Below are 17259 nucleotides of genomic sequence, written 5' to 3'. Positions count from 1 at the left end.
TTTTTTGAGATGGAGTCTCACTCTGTTGCCCAGGCTGGAGTGCAGTGGCATGATCTTGGCTCACTGCAACCTCTGCCTCCCAGGTTCTAGCAATTCTCCTGCCTCAACCTCCTGAGTAGCTGGAATTACAGGCGCATACCGCCATGCCCAGCTAATTTTTTGTATTTTAGTAGAAACGGGGTTTCCCTGTGTTGCCCAGGCTGGTCTTGAACTCCTGAGCTCAGGCAATCCACCTGTCTCAGCCTCCCAAAGTGTTAGGATTACAGGCATGAGCCACCACGCCCAGCCACTTCTTTTTTTTGTTTTTGAGACTGAGTCTTGTGTTGCCCAGGTTGGAGTGCAGTGGCACGATCTTAGCTCACTGCAGCCTCTGCCTCCCGGGTTCCAGCGATTCTCCTGCCTCAGCCTCCTGGGTAGCTGGGATTACAGGCACACATCACCACATCCGGCTAATTTTTGTATTTTTAGTAAGACGGGGTTTCACAATGTTGGCCAGGCTGGTCTCGAACTACCGACCTCAGGTGACCCGCCAGCCTTGGCCTCCCAAAGTGCTGGGATTATAGGTGTGAGCCACTGGGTGCAGACCCTTTTCTTATTCTGTATGGAGTAGTTTATGTGATTGGTAACATAGTGTTCACATTACACTGTTACATGTTAAGAATATTTTGAGATAAAAAGAGTTGAAGAGTTTACCTTTTTCTGACTTTACAGGTTTTGTCTTTGTTTACTCATGAATTCTTTTTTTTTTTTTTTTTTTTTTTGAGACAGGGTCTTGCTCTGTCTCCTAGGCTGGAGTGCAGTGACATGATCTTGGCTCATTGCATCTTCTGCCTACTGGCTTCAGGCAATTCTCATGTCTCAGCCTCCCCAAGTAGCTGGGATTACAGGCGTGTGCCACCATGCCCAGCTAATTTTTGTATTTTTAGTAGAGATGGTGATTCACCATTTTGGCCAGGTTGGTCTCGAACTCCTGGCCTCTAGTGATCTGCCTGCCTCTGCCTCCCAAAGTGCTGGGATTACAGGCATGAGCCACCGTGCCTGGCCATCTCATGGATTCTTTGCTGCCTTTTTTGCCATAAGTCATCAACTCATGGTCATTTCATGCACTTGCTTTCTAGATGTTCTTGCTTTTGATCTCTTCCCATTTTAGTCTATTGAGAGACTAATATTTAAACACTTTCCTTTATTATAGCATTAATGTACAGGCAAACATATAAGGCAAAGGTTTAAAAATTTGATCCTATTCAGTTTTCCCAAATATGTTTTACTGCTACTTCACCTGCACCCTTACTCCAGCCTGGAACATTTTATTTGTTAGGGAGTTGAAACTGAGATTCACTGAATTCTCATTGGGAGAATAAGAGTACATGTGGAAGGGTGAAGTTTAGAGCAATATCCTAAAAGGAAAGATACTGAGGTACTAGAAAAAGGAAGAGGTAAAATAGTGAGGATCCACTTTTGAGATGGATGTATGGTCATTTCAGTAAACTATCTGTGCTTATTCGTAAGCTTGCGTTTAGCGTTTTTTATCATTTAAATAACTTGGTAATAGATAAATTGTGTGTGTCTTAATTATAAATTCCTGTGTTCTGGATCAGTTCGTTTTTCACTTCTTCCTCTTCCATCATCATTAACAGTTTGATATGTAAATCACTAATCTTGCCTATGAGGTACTCTAATACCTGTTGATAGATGTTGGAAGAGCTATGCTAGTGAGTGGTGTTTTGTTTTGCCTCAGATTTTTGCTCCAATAATTTATCTGAGTGGAACTTAGAAGCTTTTTCTAAAAGTTCAACTCAAACCAACAGCTTGTGATTTTTTCCTGTAAACCTAAAGGTATTATCTATTAATGACTAACTGATGCAGTTTTCTTCTGTATATGTGAATGTATACAAGAAATATTCTTAGGCCGGGCATGGTGGCTCACACCTGTAATCGCAGCACTTTGGGAGGCCAAGGCAGGTGGATCACCTGAGGTCAGGAGTTCGAGACCAGCCTAGCCAACATGGTGAAACCCCATCTCTACTAAAAATACAAAAATTAGCTGGGCATGGTGGCACAAACTGTAATCCCAGCTATTTGGGAGGCTGAGGCAGGAGAATCGCTTGAACCCAGAAGAAGGAGGTTGCATTGTGCCGAGATGGTGCAGTTACACTCCAGCCTGGGTGACAAGAGCAAAACTGCATCTCAAAAATGGAAAAAAGAAAAAAGAAATATTCTTAGTCCAGTTTTCCAGAACTAGGAGGGTTATAATAGGTCTGTATTTGTAGTCTCCTGTACTATTAAGAGGGACTGAGAGTGGCCAGTTTACTTGCCTTTCAAGTTTAAAGCAAAATTAACAACTATTTTTTTCACTCTTTTATTCAGGGGATGGAGAAGTTTATGTTTGGGATGTGAACTCAAGGAAGTGCCTTAACAGATTTGTTGATGAAGGCAGTTTATATGGATTAAGCATTGCCACATCTAGGAATGGACAGTATGTTGCTTGTGGGTAAGAGAGATTCTTGTAACCTTAATCACATCGTGCTAATGAGAATATGTTAAGGAATTGAATATACTAGATGGTGTGTGAGTAGTTCTCTTTATAAACTATTCAGTAATTATGAAATTGGTCAACCCAGCTGAGCTTTTTCATTTTATCATCTTTGTGCAGTGTTGAATAATAATATTACAGTAGTGCCCCCCTTATCTGCAGTTTCACTGTTTGTGGTTTTAGTTACCTGTGTTTAATCACAATCTGAAATCTACGTAAGATATTTTGAGAGCAAGAGACCACATTCATGCAAATTTTATTAGGATATATGTTATAATTGTTCTGTTTTATTGTTATGTCAGTCTGTTATTATGCCTAATTTATAAATTAAACTTTTTTTATAGAGATGTGTGTATAGGAGAAAACACAGTACACGTAGGGTTCAGTAATCCACAGTTTGAGACATCCACTGGGGTCTTGGAACACATGCCCTGCAGATAAGGAGGGATTACTATAACTGCAGTTGAACGCCTTTTTAGCAAAGAAAATGCTGGCGCTACCTTATGTCATTTGTATTTTTTCCTGTTTAAAATGCCTGTTTGGTCGCATCAAGTTTTCCTGTAATTATTTTCAGCTTCTTGTCATTGATGAGGAGATAAAATAAGTTTAACTTTGGGTTTAAATCTTTAAGATACCTAAAGCATTTTTCCTTTATCCAGCTGGGGGTATAAATAAAAAACATGTTTCTAGGAAATACCATTTGATAGTATTGTAGAAACTTTAAAAATATTATCTAGAACACATTGTGCTATTACTGAAAAAATTGGTTATTACACTGGGGAAAAGATGGGTGTGTTCTCCTGCTTGATTCTGAAGATGCAGGGTGGGAGGATGAGACATTGGATACTTTGCAGTATTCTAAGCTACCTTACTAAACCACTAATTAGCACCCATAATTCTGTAACTTCAAGAAGTAGGCTTTTATGATTTTCTTAGACCAAACAAAATTGAGCTATGAAATGATTTCAGTCAAATCCTCCCTGGGATGGGAAGTCAAGGGGTCTTACTGTCCAGAAACTTAGCATGCTCTCTACTCTTTGTTCACTCTCTCCTTCCAGGTTAAAACTGGGGAAACTACTTGTATATATATCCCTACCACCATTTGCAAATTGGAGTTTGGGAGGAAAGGCAAGTAGAACTAGGCTGTGGAGCTTGGAGACCAGGCCATCTGCCTTAGGCAGTAAGACAGTAACAGATCCCTTGGAGGGGGAGTACCCTGATGAAGGCCCCTTCCTTTCGTACCCATGCCTGTGCCAAGCCTGTAGCGAGGGACATCTCAGCACAGCCAAGCATTTGCCAGGGTAGTGTGCGCTGTGGCAGCAATTCATGAGTAGCAGATCTTTTGGGGATCAAGCTCCTTTAAAATGAAGACTGCTGTTTAAACTATAAGTAGTTTTAAGAAGAACTGCATTTGCCTCTGTGGGACAAGAAAACTGCACAAAATGGTCTTCACTCAAATTTGTGAAGCCAATCTTCCTTGCCCTCTGTTTTTTGTATCACTTTTTATTAGTCCCCTTTGAAGGGCCTATATAGGAAAGAATCTAATACTAGTAGCTTAAACTCATTTAATTTTAATTGCCCTTCAGTGTAATTGATTTCTGATGTGCTTTTCTAAAGACCATTTAAGGCTTTAGAATCTTAAAGTTATTCTTAAAGAATCTTAAGCAAATCTTTAAGCTTTTAGAAGAGGAAGAAAGGGACAGGTCGATGAGCCTTGAGGTCACTGCACCAATAGGCAGGCATCAGGTAATGAGTCACCAGGACAGTAGGATTGGCAATAGGGGAATAGGCAAAGGATGTTTGTAATGTATTTGATAAATGCTTAGAAGATGAGGAGTGGGAGAGAAGTATTCACGTTCTCAGCCTCCAAGCCTGTGCAACCAGAGGAGTGGAACTGTCATTGAAGGGAGGCGGAAGGAAGGGAGGAGGGGTAATGGTGTTAGAAGAGATAATTAATGCATGTGGCCACCCCTACAAACCGTTAGGAATGCAGTGCATAATTAGGACTAAAGGCACTGATTTGGATGTGGTGGGTGATTAGGTGGTCTGTGGGAGTAAATGAGATGAGTGAGACACTAGAAGTAGGTTGGAAATAGAATCCTGAGGACAAGAATCAGTGGAGAAAGAGGTGACTGTGAAGGAAACAGGATGCAAGAAGAGTCAGTAAAGTTTAACCTTCAAGAAGTCAACAGAATGGGGAGAATTTGAATTCTGTTTTCAACCTGTTTGGTTGGAGGTTCTATAGGACATCTGTGGCTATAGTGGTGATAGCTGGACTCTTTGTAACATATGATTCCTGTAAATACCAGTTTGTGGGGTTAAATCTATATTCACTTAGGTTGTGAAAGCCCTTTTACTTGTTTTTTAATCTACTTTAATCCCTTTTCTCTTTGTAGTTCCAATTGTGGAGTGGTAAATATATACAATCAAGATTCTTGTCTCCAAGAAACAAACCCAAAGCCAATAAAAGCTATAATGAACTTGGTTACAGGTGTTACTTCTCTGACCTTCAATCCTACTACAGAAATCTTGGCAATTGCTTCAGAAAAAATGAAAGAAGCAGTCAGATTGGTAAATATTTCATTACTCCTTTATCATTGTTAATTTTTAAATTTAAGTTGAAAGCATGCAAGAGTAACAGGAAAGGAGAGTGTTGAATTATTTTTAAAACAGTGTCTTCTTTTGATGTAGAAATTACTAGTATTATAGCTTTTGGATGTGGTTGTTGGAAGGATGCACAGTAACCACCACATTTGATTATGTCAGTTCTTTCAGGAAAGCTTTGCTGTCCATTCTCACCATTCCTAAAGTGGTCCTCATTTTCAGAGGTTTCTTATAGTGTTAATGTTAAGGACTATATTTAAGGCAGACGCTTCCTTCACAATTTTCTTTCCTCATCTGCCTTTTTAAGGCCTATTGTCTTAATGGAACGGAGGCAGTTCTTGGGTTTTGAAAGTAAGTTGAACTTGAAAATTAAATTGTGTAAAAGTATTGTAATTTAAATAGCTAGATAGTACCTGTGAATATACCCTTCGTGTCAGGAATCTGCAGGACCACCTCCAGGTTTGGTGGCTAACTATAGACAACTTCCAGGACTCTGCATATGTTCGTTGAACTCACGGCTAAAATGTATTGCCGTGAAAAGGATACAAAGCAAAATCAGCAAAGGGAAAGGATACATGGAGTAAAGTCCAGAGGAAACCTTCTAAGAGTCCTCTTCTAGTGGAGTCACACAGGACAGTTTAATTCCTCCAGTAATGAGATGTAGCAACATGTGTTAAGTGTTTTCTACCTGGGAAGCTCATTAGAGACTCATTGAGGAAGATTTTTATTGGGAGTTCATATAGGTACCACCTCTGCCTATCTTGTACCCTTCTGCTTAGCATGTACCAAAATTCTAGATTCCCAGAAGAAAAACCGGGTGTTTAGCATAAACCACATTGTTTGTACAGTTTAGGCACAGTGAGCTACCCATATCATTCAGAGAAAGTTTCATGCCAGTATAAGGAACTGTGTGCTAGTCAAGTTCTCCAACACCATGCGATCGCCACCCTTGTAAACAGACCTTCTCTTTATTTTTTTCCCCGAGATGGAATCTCGCTCTGTTGCCCAGGCTGGAGTACAGTGGCGCAATCTCAGCTCACCGCAACCTCTGCTTCCTGGGTTCAGGTGATTCTTCTGCCTCAGCCTCCTGAGTAGCTGGGATTATAGGGGTATGCCACCACGCCCAGTAATTTTTGTATTGTTGTTTTTTTAGTAGAGACGGGGGTTTCACCATGTTGGTCGGGCTGGTCTCGAACTCCCAACCTCATGGTCTGCCCGCCTCGGGCTCCCAAAGTGCTGGGATTATAGGCGTGAGCCACCGGGCCCGGCCTAGAACTTTCTAAGGATAGCAGCCTCAGGCCTATGGAAACTCTTTTCTGCCCAACCTTAGAGCTCAGCTTCAGTGTCACCCCATCTCTGTGAAGTTTCCTACTCTTCAGGCAGAACCAATTTCCTCATTCACTTAACAATTTTTTGCCCAAGGCACCAGGTATACAGAAGGCATAGAACTTTGAATAGCAGAATTGCATTTGCTGCTATGTGTTTACTACCAGATTGTACACACTTTACAAAGTGTGTTATTTTTATTGTGCTCACTTGGCAAAAAGCCTTGCATCTGCCATCAGCTTTGTATTAGAATATATAGTTTACAAAGATTTACAAAGAGTTCTACAAAAAGTTTGAGTCAAATAACAGTTCTTCAGAGGATTAACTTAACCAAAGTAAACAGTTAATAAAGGGCAGAATTGTGATTTGGATGCCACATTTTTTTCTAGCAGTTCATTGGTTTTCTGGCTGAATTCCACAGAGCCCTAGATTCTGCACAGGGCTTTATATGGCATGTAGGGTAAGGAGGAGGCTAAGTGCCTACTTGTATCATGTAGAGCAGTATCATTGTTGTCTCTGGTATATATTGGGATTCTGCATATGATTTCCTTAAAAAATGTTTTGTTGCGCTGGGCGTGGTGGCTCAGACCTGTAATCCCAGCACTGTGGGAGGCCAAGGCAGGTGGATCACTTGAGGTCAGGAATCCAAGATCAGCCTGGCCAACATGGTGGAACCCCATCTCTACTAAAATTACAAAAATTAGCTGGGCTTTGTGGTGGGCGCCTGTAATCCCAGCTACTCAGGAGGCTGAGGCAGTAGAATCGCTTGAGCCTGGAAGGTGGAGGTTGCAGTGAGCCGAGATCGTGCCTCTCTACTCCAGCCTGGATGACAGAGTTAGACTCTGTCTCAAAAACAACAACAAAATGGTTTGCTGGAAAAGAGTGAAAATACAGCATAGCATTTTATTGCCTCTCTGTTGAATGAATCATTTGATAAATGAGAAGGTTCTAATTCAAGTCAGCTTTAAAATCCCTGCTCCCTAATGGGAGTGGTGTACTAGTAATATTAACCTTTTATCACTTTAATGGTAGTAAATTGTTTTAGAAAACCATCGGATCTATCTGCTGTTGACATAATATATTCTGCAAGACATATAATAGTTCTGCATAGTTTGCTTCAGTGATCATGACAGCATTTGTATTTTTTTTTTATTGTGGCAAAATCACACAAGGAATTCATTAGTAAAAGCCAAATCACAGTTTTTAAATGGTAGTCAACCATAATATCTAATGGAAAGAAGCCAGGCATAGCAGCTCCGTAATGCCTTGGTAAAACATTGTTAGTATCGTTAAATGCAATCAATCCCTTATAATGATTCAGTTTTGTCATCCCATTACAAATCACTGTGAATTTCAGCTGTTGGAATAGCAGGAGACTCAGAAGTCAAATTCCTGTTACATCGACAATTTTGGATGTAGTAGAACGCCATGGAACTTTCTACCCATTAAATCAAGGATGAGTGAGCTTTTACTTGTTGAATTTTGATATCTGGATACTTAACTGTTGTGATAGAAATGGTATTAGAAAGCCGACTGTGGTGGCTCACGCCTGTAATCCCAGCACTTTTTGAGGCCGAGGCGGATGGATCACCTGAGGCCAGGAGTTAAAGAAGTTGGATATTTATAGGCATTTTTCCTAATTAATAGTTCAATTGTAGCCTTTTTTTTTTTGGAGACGGAGTCTCGCTCTGTCGCCCAGGCTGGAGTGCAGTGGCCGGATCTCAGCTCACTGCAAGCTCCGCCTCCCGGGTTTACGCCATTCTCCTGCCTCAACCTCCCGAGTAGCTGGGACTACAGGCGCCCGCCACCTCACCCGGCTAGCTTTTGTATTTTTTAGTAGAGACGGGGTTTTACCATGTTAGCCAGGATGGTCTCGAACTCCTGACCTCGTGATCCGCCCGTCTCGGCCTCCCAAAGTGCTGGGATTACAGGCTTGAGCCACCGCGCCCGGCCAATTGTAGCTTTTAAAACAGAGACTATAAATAGATGTCAGAGCACAGCATAGTTTTAATCAGGTGAGATCATTGGCCTGAGGGAAGATTCACCAATGCAGTGAGAGGTTACACTGGGGAAGTGTAGATACTTGCAGGTAGATACTATTGATGTCTTAGGAGGACATCGTAAACAATCCACCTCCTTTACCCCATATTCCAAGTCAGTAGCAGAAATAAAATTTAAAAATAGGCCAAGTGCGGTGGCCCACACCTTAATCCCAGCATTTTGAGAGGCCAAGGTGAGAGGATCACTTGAGGCCAGGAGTTCGAGACTAGCCTGGCCAACAAGAGGAAACCCCATTTCTACTAAAAATAAAAAAATTAGCTGGGTGTGGTGGCCCACACCTGTAATCCCAGCTACTCAGGAGGCTGAGACAGAAGAATTGCTTGCCCCCAAGAGGCAGAGGTTGCAGTGAGCTGAGATCGCGCCACTGCACTCCAGCCTGGGCAACAGTGAGTGAGACTTGATCTCAAAAAAAAAAAAAAAGAAAATTCAGATAGAAAGATTGGTTCTAGTGTATTTTGATGAGGAAGAGTCAGAAAACCAGCTCCCCAAACTTCAAAGTCATTCCAGGAAAGTTGGTGAGTGAATGCCTGAGGCATGGTTTTGTAGTTTCAGGTGAAGAGGGTGGGAACAAAAGGCAGAGGTAGGACAACTTTGTTCTTAGCCCTTGCAGCAAATGTTTTTTTCCTGGTCATCTGCTTTCCTGATGCCGTGGATCATGTGTTCATAATTGGGGCATGCTTGGAGGATACAAACTTACAATAACCCAAGCGAAACACAGTTAAACCAAGGTACTTATCACAGATTTATATAGTATCTGCCTTCCCAAATTAAATGTAAATAAATTTTTGCAATATCCATATTGTGGCTTCTCTCTATAAAACAGGAGTCTGCTTTTTTACTAAGTGCTTGAGAAAATATATATACTTAATATAAATACTTAATTTCTTGAAGAACCTGTATAGAGAGTGGTATTTAAGAACTTTAGAAGTGAAGACCAAATTGGGGTTCTGCCAACTTAGCTTTAATGGGTCAAGACCACTTCTCATTAGCACCATTGCCTTCACATTGATGCTGTGCTGTGCAGGCAGAACCTGCCTTCCAGCAAAGTTGAAAATAATTGAATGTGGCTTGGAGATTCACTGTAAATAGTATTTTCTTGACAAAATGGTTGGTAAGTATGTATCAGAATTTGGCCTGATGTGTGACTGACTGAAAGCAGTTTAATAGGTGTATGTATCAATGGGTTTTACATACCCATTTTACCCAGCACTTGTCTGTGAAAATCACTTTGATTGATGGTATAAAGTGTGACCTGAAAGTATGGAGGATGACTAACTGCCCAGGTAAATAGCTGAATGGTAATGGTTATATGTATTTGAACATCAAGGTGCTATATCTTTTCAGAGAGCTAGAGAACATCTGAAAGTGAGTGTTGTTACAATTGTGGCCTAAAGGTAACTGCTTCCACACCTGGGTTTTATTCATCCACAAATTGGGTGAGGACCTGTCTCTTGAACTTAGGAAGTAGACTCTGGAGAAAGAGATGTGTGTGTTCCTCCTCATACTTAGGTCTGGCTTTGAGGTGAGCTTTTGGCTCTCTCTAAATCAGGACAGTTTCACTTGGAGTTAGATTTTCATGATTCAGCCCTCTTTGAGGAGAAATTGTAAAAGGCAAAGAGTATATACAATAGTTGAAAATTAAAAGTACAAAATGGCAATTTTATGGTAGTAGAATATATGTGGTATGACTCTGCCTAGGTTTCAGTTATGTAAAATCAGACTTTATAATGTTTAATTTTTTTCACCATTTAACCAGATGAATCTTCATGTTTAAAATCTCTTTTCCCTGTGATCAGATTTTAGTATTCTTTACTGTGGCCATTAAGCCAGAGTGGGTGCTGTTTGCTTTAGTTTATTCATTAATCTATTCATTGAACAAACATTTGAATCTCTGAGGCATCATGCTAGATGCTGTGTTGATGCTTTTTTCTCTTTCGTCCTTTTCTTTTCAGTTAATAACACATTAAAGATCAAATTTCATAATGTGTACACATGGGCACAGAGGATAGAATAATAGGCATTGGAGACTTGGAAGGCTGAGAGCATGGGAGGGGGATAGGGGACGAGAAATTATCTAATAGGTACAGTGTACATCAAGCTTGTCCAACCCACGGCCCAGGACGCTTTGAATGTGGCCCAACACTAATTTGTAAACTTTCTGAAAACATGAGTTTTTTTTTTGTTTTTTTTTTTTTTAGCTCATCACCTGTTGTTAGTGTTAGTGTATTTTGTGTGTGGCCCAAGACAATTCTTCTTCCGTTGTGGCCCAGGGAAGCCAAAAGATTGGACACCCCTCTCCACCATTGGAATGATGGTGACACTTAAGAGCCCAGACTTCACCACTGTGCAAGAAATTCATGTAGCAAAAGTGCAGTCATGTCTCTTAACTATAAAAATAAAGTAATAAAAAAATGAAAGATCAAACTTGATTTTGGAATACTTTGCTGCACTAATAGACTGTACTTCCTTGTGTGCTACAATCAAAATGAGCTTTATGTTTCAGCAGAAAGATAGAATGAAGATTACAATTCAAGAAACATGAGCTCCCAGTTGTTACAGTTTAAAGCTTTTTATTATCTCCTGCAGGTTCATCTTCCTTCCTGTACAGTATTTTCAAACTTCCCAGTGGTTAAAAGAAGAATATTTCTCATGTTCATACCATGGATTTTTCTCCAAGAAGTGGATACTTTGCCTTGGGGAATGAAAAAGGCAAGGCCCTGATGTATAGGTAGGTATTATTTATGTTTAAAAGTCAGAGATACCTATAAACTACGTGTGACAGTATGAAGAGATACTATATATTCCTAATTCTACAATTAGTAAATTATAGCCTGTTTATCTTGACTCTCATCTTCATTATCTTCAGGTATTTTTCTACCATAAAATGTCACTAGCAGAAAAGTTCACCGGGGGAATATATATATTTTTTGGAAAGCACTATTTTGAGAATGTCAAATTGAGGAAAAGTAGCCACTTTAATAATATTTCCACTTCCTTGGTGCCTTATATTTAGATTAACTTTTGCTGATTTAATAATTCAGTTTACTCCACTAGCTTTAATTGATTTCTTTTTAAAAGGTGTTTCTTTCCCTGTAGCTGTAAGCTGTAAATAAGGGTGTTAAGCACAAAGATAACCAAAACTTACATGCACTGTCCAGGTTCTTTTCTGTACCCGACATACTTGGCTATAAAACAGGAACAAACAAAACCTAATTACATCATTGCCAGAAGATACAGGTGACAAGGTGGATCTTCAGGGCAAACTAAAGAGTTTTCAGTAGAAAACTTGTGATGTAAATCACAGCCCTCTTTCCTTGCTCCTTGTGTTGCTAGTGAATGCTACATAGAACCCTGTGTTTCTGTTTGTATGCTTTAGGGAACTCCTGCTTTCAAAATGAACTAAAATCAGGAGTGAAGAAAAGGAGGAATGTAAATTATTTTTGAGGGAATAGTTGTGAAAGGAGAATATACCAGACAATAATGTGGTTTAAAGTTCTACTTACTTTGAAAGGAAAATGGGTTATACCAGGATAATTGCATTAGTCTCATTTCAGGTCAGATTTGGAGTGGTTCTGTTTCAGTTTTGTATTTTATAAAAGGATGCAGATTCTTACTGCACTTAGAATTCTCTTCCAAATCCTTTGGTATTTTTATAACTGAAATTTTCTTTTCTCTAAGACCCAAAGGCCATTAGATTTTTCACCAGGGCATTGCTCTGTAGAATGAGACTGTTTCTAGCTATACTAGTGACTGGAATGGACTGATGACATTTTTATTGATTATTTCTGATCAGGTATTTCATAGACCCTTATGTGAAACTTTGGAGTAAGCTTACGCATGTTATCTAAAATCTGAGGCATTCGAATCCTCCAGAATGTCAGATTGAGGAGTCTGAACCTAACTGCCTGGTGTGAATGATTGTAATTACATGTTTTACCCGCCAAAATCTTCCTAAATGCCATTCTGTGATCTAATTGAAAATACTGTGGGTAATTACAAAGTTCAGATGACTTATTTTTCACTTTTCCAGGTTGCACCATTACTCAGACTTCTAAAGAGACTATTTGAAGTAAGAAAACCCTTTTCTTACAAATTCTGCAGGTTTTAAGGTTACATCCATTGCTGTCAGTTGGTGGAAGCAGCACATTAGCTGAGCTTTGTTTCTTACCCCTAGGTTACTGCATCTTTATTTAGAGGGGTGGGATGGAAGTAGATCAGGAACTGTCTAGCTGAAGTTGAGCCTTCCTTGGAAATTTCTTATCCCAAATCACAACAATCTGGCTCGGTTCTTCTGAGGTCTGATCTCTAATGTTGCATTCAATAATTCTCATCAAAATTGTAATTGCTGGACATGTTTAATCCACAAAAGACTTAATAACACAGAGATGGGTCTTCAAATATAGCTATAGCTTGTATGAGCTTAAATCCTCTTATATATGTTTCTTGAGAAATTAGCAACTTGCCCTGTTTCACAGAACTAGATAATGGGGCTGGCCATTAGTTCTACTGCCCAATATTTAAAACCGTAGAACATCCTTCCCTTCTCATGGCGTCCTTTCGGGTCTGAGATGCAGTGGTTCTGAGATTGAGCTTTGCAATTGGCCTCTTCATCACAGTTCACTGTTTGGTCTTCTCAGAGATTAATGAATGTTGAGAGACTTTGAGAATGCAGATATATATATTTAATTAGGACAAAGGATTTTTAAAGTTACAGGCATTTTGGGCAAAACTTTAGCCAGGAGGGGAAAGCAGTTTGGCTATCCTGTCTCTAAAGATTACATTGCCAGTACGTGTTTGTTGATGACCAGCAGCTATAAATCAGGTATGTAATTTCTTTGGTTCTTTCCTCAGGTCCAGTTGAGTCACAAGAGAAGCCTGCCTTGATATATCGTCTCAGAAACTTTCCTGAATGTGTAATAATATGTGGAAAATGATTTATAGAGCCAGCTGTGCTTAAGAGCCGGTAATGTCTTAATAAACATGTGACAGCTTTTGTTTGAAAATAAGTGTATCTGGTTCTTCCCTCTACCCCCAACACACACACACACACAAACTTGGATGCATTTAAGACTAACCATGAGAAATTGGAAACACCTGTCTGTAGCCAACAATAAAATATAAGCAGATTTTCTCATACTTCACAGCTAACCCTGATGCCTGGTTTCCCCCTTCCTGAATAGATCTCTCTGTGCTTTAGGGGATCAGCTAACAGGTCGTTTCTTGAGCTGTGGAGGTCAGTCGGCTTGATACAGAGCAGTGAAATCTCACATAGTGAAGTTCGAACTTCCAAGTTTTCCGGGAAAGGTGATTTTGGAAATGAAAAGGCTTTTCTGGGCTTACTACTTCAAATCATTGTCATTGTTATTTGAAGAGGGGGCATAGTAAACCTGGTAGTCTTGTCCTACGGATTATCCGCCACTGCCTTTCCTGGAGATAAATGTTCATTATGCCAACTTAAATGTTTGATTTGTATTTCAAGGTTGACAGCTGGCTCCATAGTTATCTTATAATATAACCTTGCTTGAGACCAGTCCTTACGTTTCTTAGGAAGAACTGACACTATGTCGTGCATTTAAGAAGCATTAAAGGGGTTGGGCGGGTGTTATGAGAAGTATCAAGTTAGGTCTAATAGCTTTCAGCCCCACCCTCTACTAAAACATGGAAGAGAGAAGTCAGGGCGGAGGAGGGAGTTTTTTCAGCAACAGAAAGTAGCTCTGCCCAGTGAAGTAATAGGTCCCTTTGTGTCTTCAAGGCTCTCCTGGGTCAGCTGGAGAGGATGTAGGACGTAGAGCAGTCCAATAGGTGTGGGTTGTGTTAACTTATCCCAGCATCTTTCTAAAAGAACATTTTATCTTGAGATGGACTATTGCAATCTAATTGTGGAGACACTTCCCCTATTTCCTTTCTCAGCAACTTTTTCCATAGTAAATAGTATTAATGCTAAAACCTCAAATTCCTGAAACCAGTGGGCTTGTTGGTGCTATTTCTCTCTCCCATTGCTAGAGGGCAGCCTTGGATCACATGAATAGTTGCAGGCAAGGCTTTTGGAGCTTTTTGCTGTCACCTTGTCCTTAGCTTCAGCTAAAGCATTTCAGAAATGGACACCAAGCCTTACATGTGCTTATTTTGCGTATGGTTTTCAGTTCCCAGAAGTGTGACAATTTATAGGAACTTATTCTGCAGAAAATGATGGAAGCAGAGTCCAAATTTTAACTGTTCTTTGTTAAACTCTCTAGATCATTTTTATACACTAGTAGGAGCAGAATAAAGTATCCAGTTCTAATCTCCAAGGTAAACAGATGTGCTATTTGTTCTACAGACAGAGATGCTACTAATCCTGTGTCTTGTATTTTAACGTTTAATTTCCCCCCCCTCAGTGGAAGTTAGAGATTTGAGTCAGGCTTTCATTGTGTCTCCTTGTAACCAGAGAAAAGCTAATTCTTCAAGGAAATGAGATCCATAGCCATGAACTTCTTTACAGATGCTCTTTTGGCAGTTGCTGTGACAGCATGAAAGTGGCTCGTGTCCCTGTTTTTGGGGGAAACCATCTTGAGCTGTGAGGTGATATTTTGCCATCCAGAGCCACACAGGATGTACTTGGGTATACTTTGAGTGATAAATCGACAAGTTGAAATCTTTGATGTATCCCATTCATCTCTCCCCTCATCCTCACTAATATTTAGTGAACCGAATAAGGATTAGTCTTATGAAGATGTTTCCTCTGTTTAAACAAAGTACAGGTGAAAAGTTATTTGCCTTACAGATGGACGTTAAGTGTGTGTGGGTATGTGTGTGTTTCTGGTGAGGATATGTAACCTGTTCTAAGCCGACCAGCTGAAGGGTTTGTAGGCATATCTGCACCTCCAGTTTGAGGATGGGATGGAGGCAAGCAAATGCCCATGAAGTCAGGTGCTTGCTCACAGCTTCGAAGAGTTCTTAAGCTACTTGGGAAGATACTTAAATGCCATCTGCAAAGTCATTACACAAGAAACAAAGCATTTTCCATTCTTTTATTTTAAACTGGAGGAAATGGAGGCTGGAGCAAGAGCCTTGGGGAGAAGGTAGGCTGTGGGAGTGTGGATAGCACTTCTGACTCCCTGGTGCTGTAATTGTGCTGACATCAGTAATATATACATAGAATCTCATACAATTCTCGTTTTTCTGTGAGGAAAATAACATTTGTCATTTTACAGGGAAGTAAATTGAGGTTTCAACAGATTGAACATCTTGGTCCCAAAGCCATCATTTTGACATAGGTCAGTGGTCCACAAAGCAGAGTTTGCATACTCTAAGGGTATGAGATACAGCCCTTTAGATTGTGGGAAAGAAATACTAGAACTTCTATGCTGTGTAAAAAGTAGTTTTCTCCCAGTTACTTGGGAGGCTGAGGCAGGAGAATCACTTGAACCTCGGAGGCGAAGGTTACAGTGAGCCAAGTTTGTACCACTGCACTCCATCCTGGCAACACAGTGACACTCTGTCTAAAAAAAGTATTTTTGTTACATAATGTATTCATGCTGTAGCTCATAGAGATAACTTACAAACAGATACGGTTTTTTGTTTTGTTTTTGTTTTTGAGACGGAGTTTTGCTATTGTTGCCCAGGCCGGAGTGCAATGTCGTGATCTCGGCTCACTGCAACCTCCACCTCCTGGGTTCAAGCGATTCTCCTGCCTCAGCCTCCAGAGTAGCTGGGATTACAGGCATCCATCACCACGGCTGGCTAATTTTTGTATTTTTGGTAGAGACAGGGTTTCACCATGTTGGCCAGGCTGGTCTCGAACTCCTGACCTCAGGTGATCCACCTGCCTTGGCCTCCCAAAGTGCTGGGATTACAGGCATGAGCCACTGCACATGACCATAAACAGATACGTTTACATTGGGGGTACATTCAATGTACATTTCTTTTGAGACAGGGTCTTGCTCTGTCTCAGGCTGTACTCCACAGGCTGGAGTACAGTGGCGTGATCGTGGCTCACTGCAGCCTCCATCTCCCAGGTTCAAGTGATCCTCCCACCTCAGCCTCCCGAGTAGCTAGTACTACAGAGGCACACCACCACACCCATCTGATTTTTGTATTTTTAGTAGAGCGTTTCTCCATATTGCCCAGGCTGGTCTTGGAACTCCCGGGCTCAAGCAGTTTGCCTGCCTCAACTTCCCAAAGTGCTGGGATTATAATAGACGTGAGCCACCGTTCTGACCTCAATGTACATTTCTTATTAAAGGACCACTGGCCTAGGTGCCTCACTGGCAAGCCAGACTTGACACATTTCCACACCCTGTCCTCCATTGTTCCCAAATTCTCTTTTTATATTCCCTGTAATGTTAAAGCTTCTCCATTAACTGTCACATAAGCTAGGGACTTTAGACTGACTTTATTTTTTTATTTTTATTTTTATTTTTTATTATTATTATACTTTAAGTTCTAGGGTACATGTGCATAACGTGCAGGTTTGTTACATAGTATACTTGTGCCATGTTGGTGTGCTGCACCCATCAACTCATCAGCACCCATCAACTCGTCATTTACATCAAGTATAACTCCCAGTGCAATCCGTCCCCCCTCCCCCCTCCCCATGATAGGCCCCGGTGTGTGATGTTCCCCTTCCCGAGTCCAAGTGATCTCATTGTTCAGTTCCCACCTATGAGTGAGAACATGCGGTGTTTGGTTTTCTGTTCTTGTGATAGTTTGCTAAGAATGATGGTTTCCAGCTGCATCCATGTCCCTACAAAGGA

At 40.6% G+C, this 17259-nt stretch overlaps 1 protein-coding gene across 1 annotated transcript in view; it reads left to right on the top strand.

Moving 5' to 3' along the window:
- UTP18 (UTP18 small subunit processome component) overlaps positions 1 to 13527 on the top strand; it is a 36195-nt gene extending 22668 nt beyond the window's left edge. The window contains exons 10-14 of the mRNA XM_017885687.1: positions 2368 to 2491; positions 4930 to 5104; positions 11111 to 11252; positions 12555 to 12593; positions 13376 to 13527. Of these exons, the coding sequence (XP_017741176.1) occupies positions 2368 to 2491; positions 4930 to 5104; positions 11111 to 11245 (434 nt within the window). The 3' untranslated portion in view covers positions 11246 to 11252; positions 12555 to 12593; positions 13376 to 13527. The remainder of the gene's footprint in view (positions 1 to 2367; positions 2492 to 4929; positions 5105 to 11110; positions 11253 to 12554; positions 12594 to 13375) is intronic.
- The last annotated feature ends 3732 nt before the right edge of the window (positions 13528 to 17259 follow it).

Source organism: Rhinopithecus bieti, unplaced genomic scaffold (genome assembly GCF_001698545.2).
Source record: "Rhinopithecus bieti isolate Rb0 unplaced genomic scaffold, ASM169854v2 scaffold_15500, whole genome shotgun sequence".
Lineage (NCBI taxonomy): Eukaryota > Metazoa > Chordata > Mammalia > Primates > Cercopithecidae > Rhinopithecus > Rhinopithecus bieti.
The sequence above is the reverse complement of the archived record's forward strand: the minus strand, read 5'-3'. Positions and strand labels throughout refer to the sequence as shown.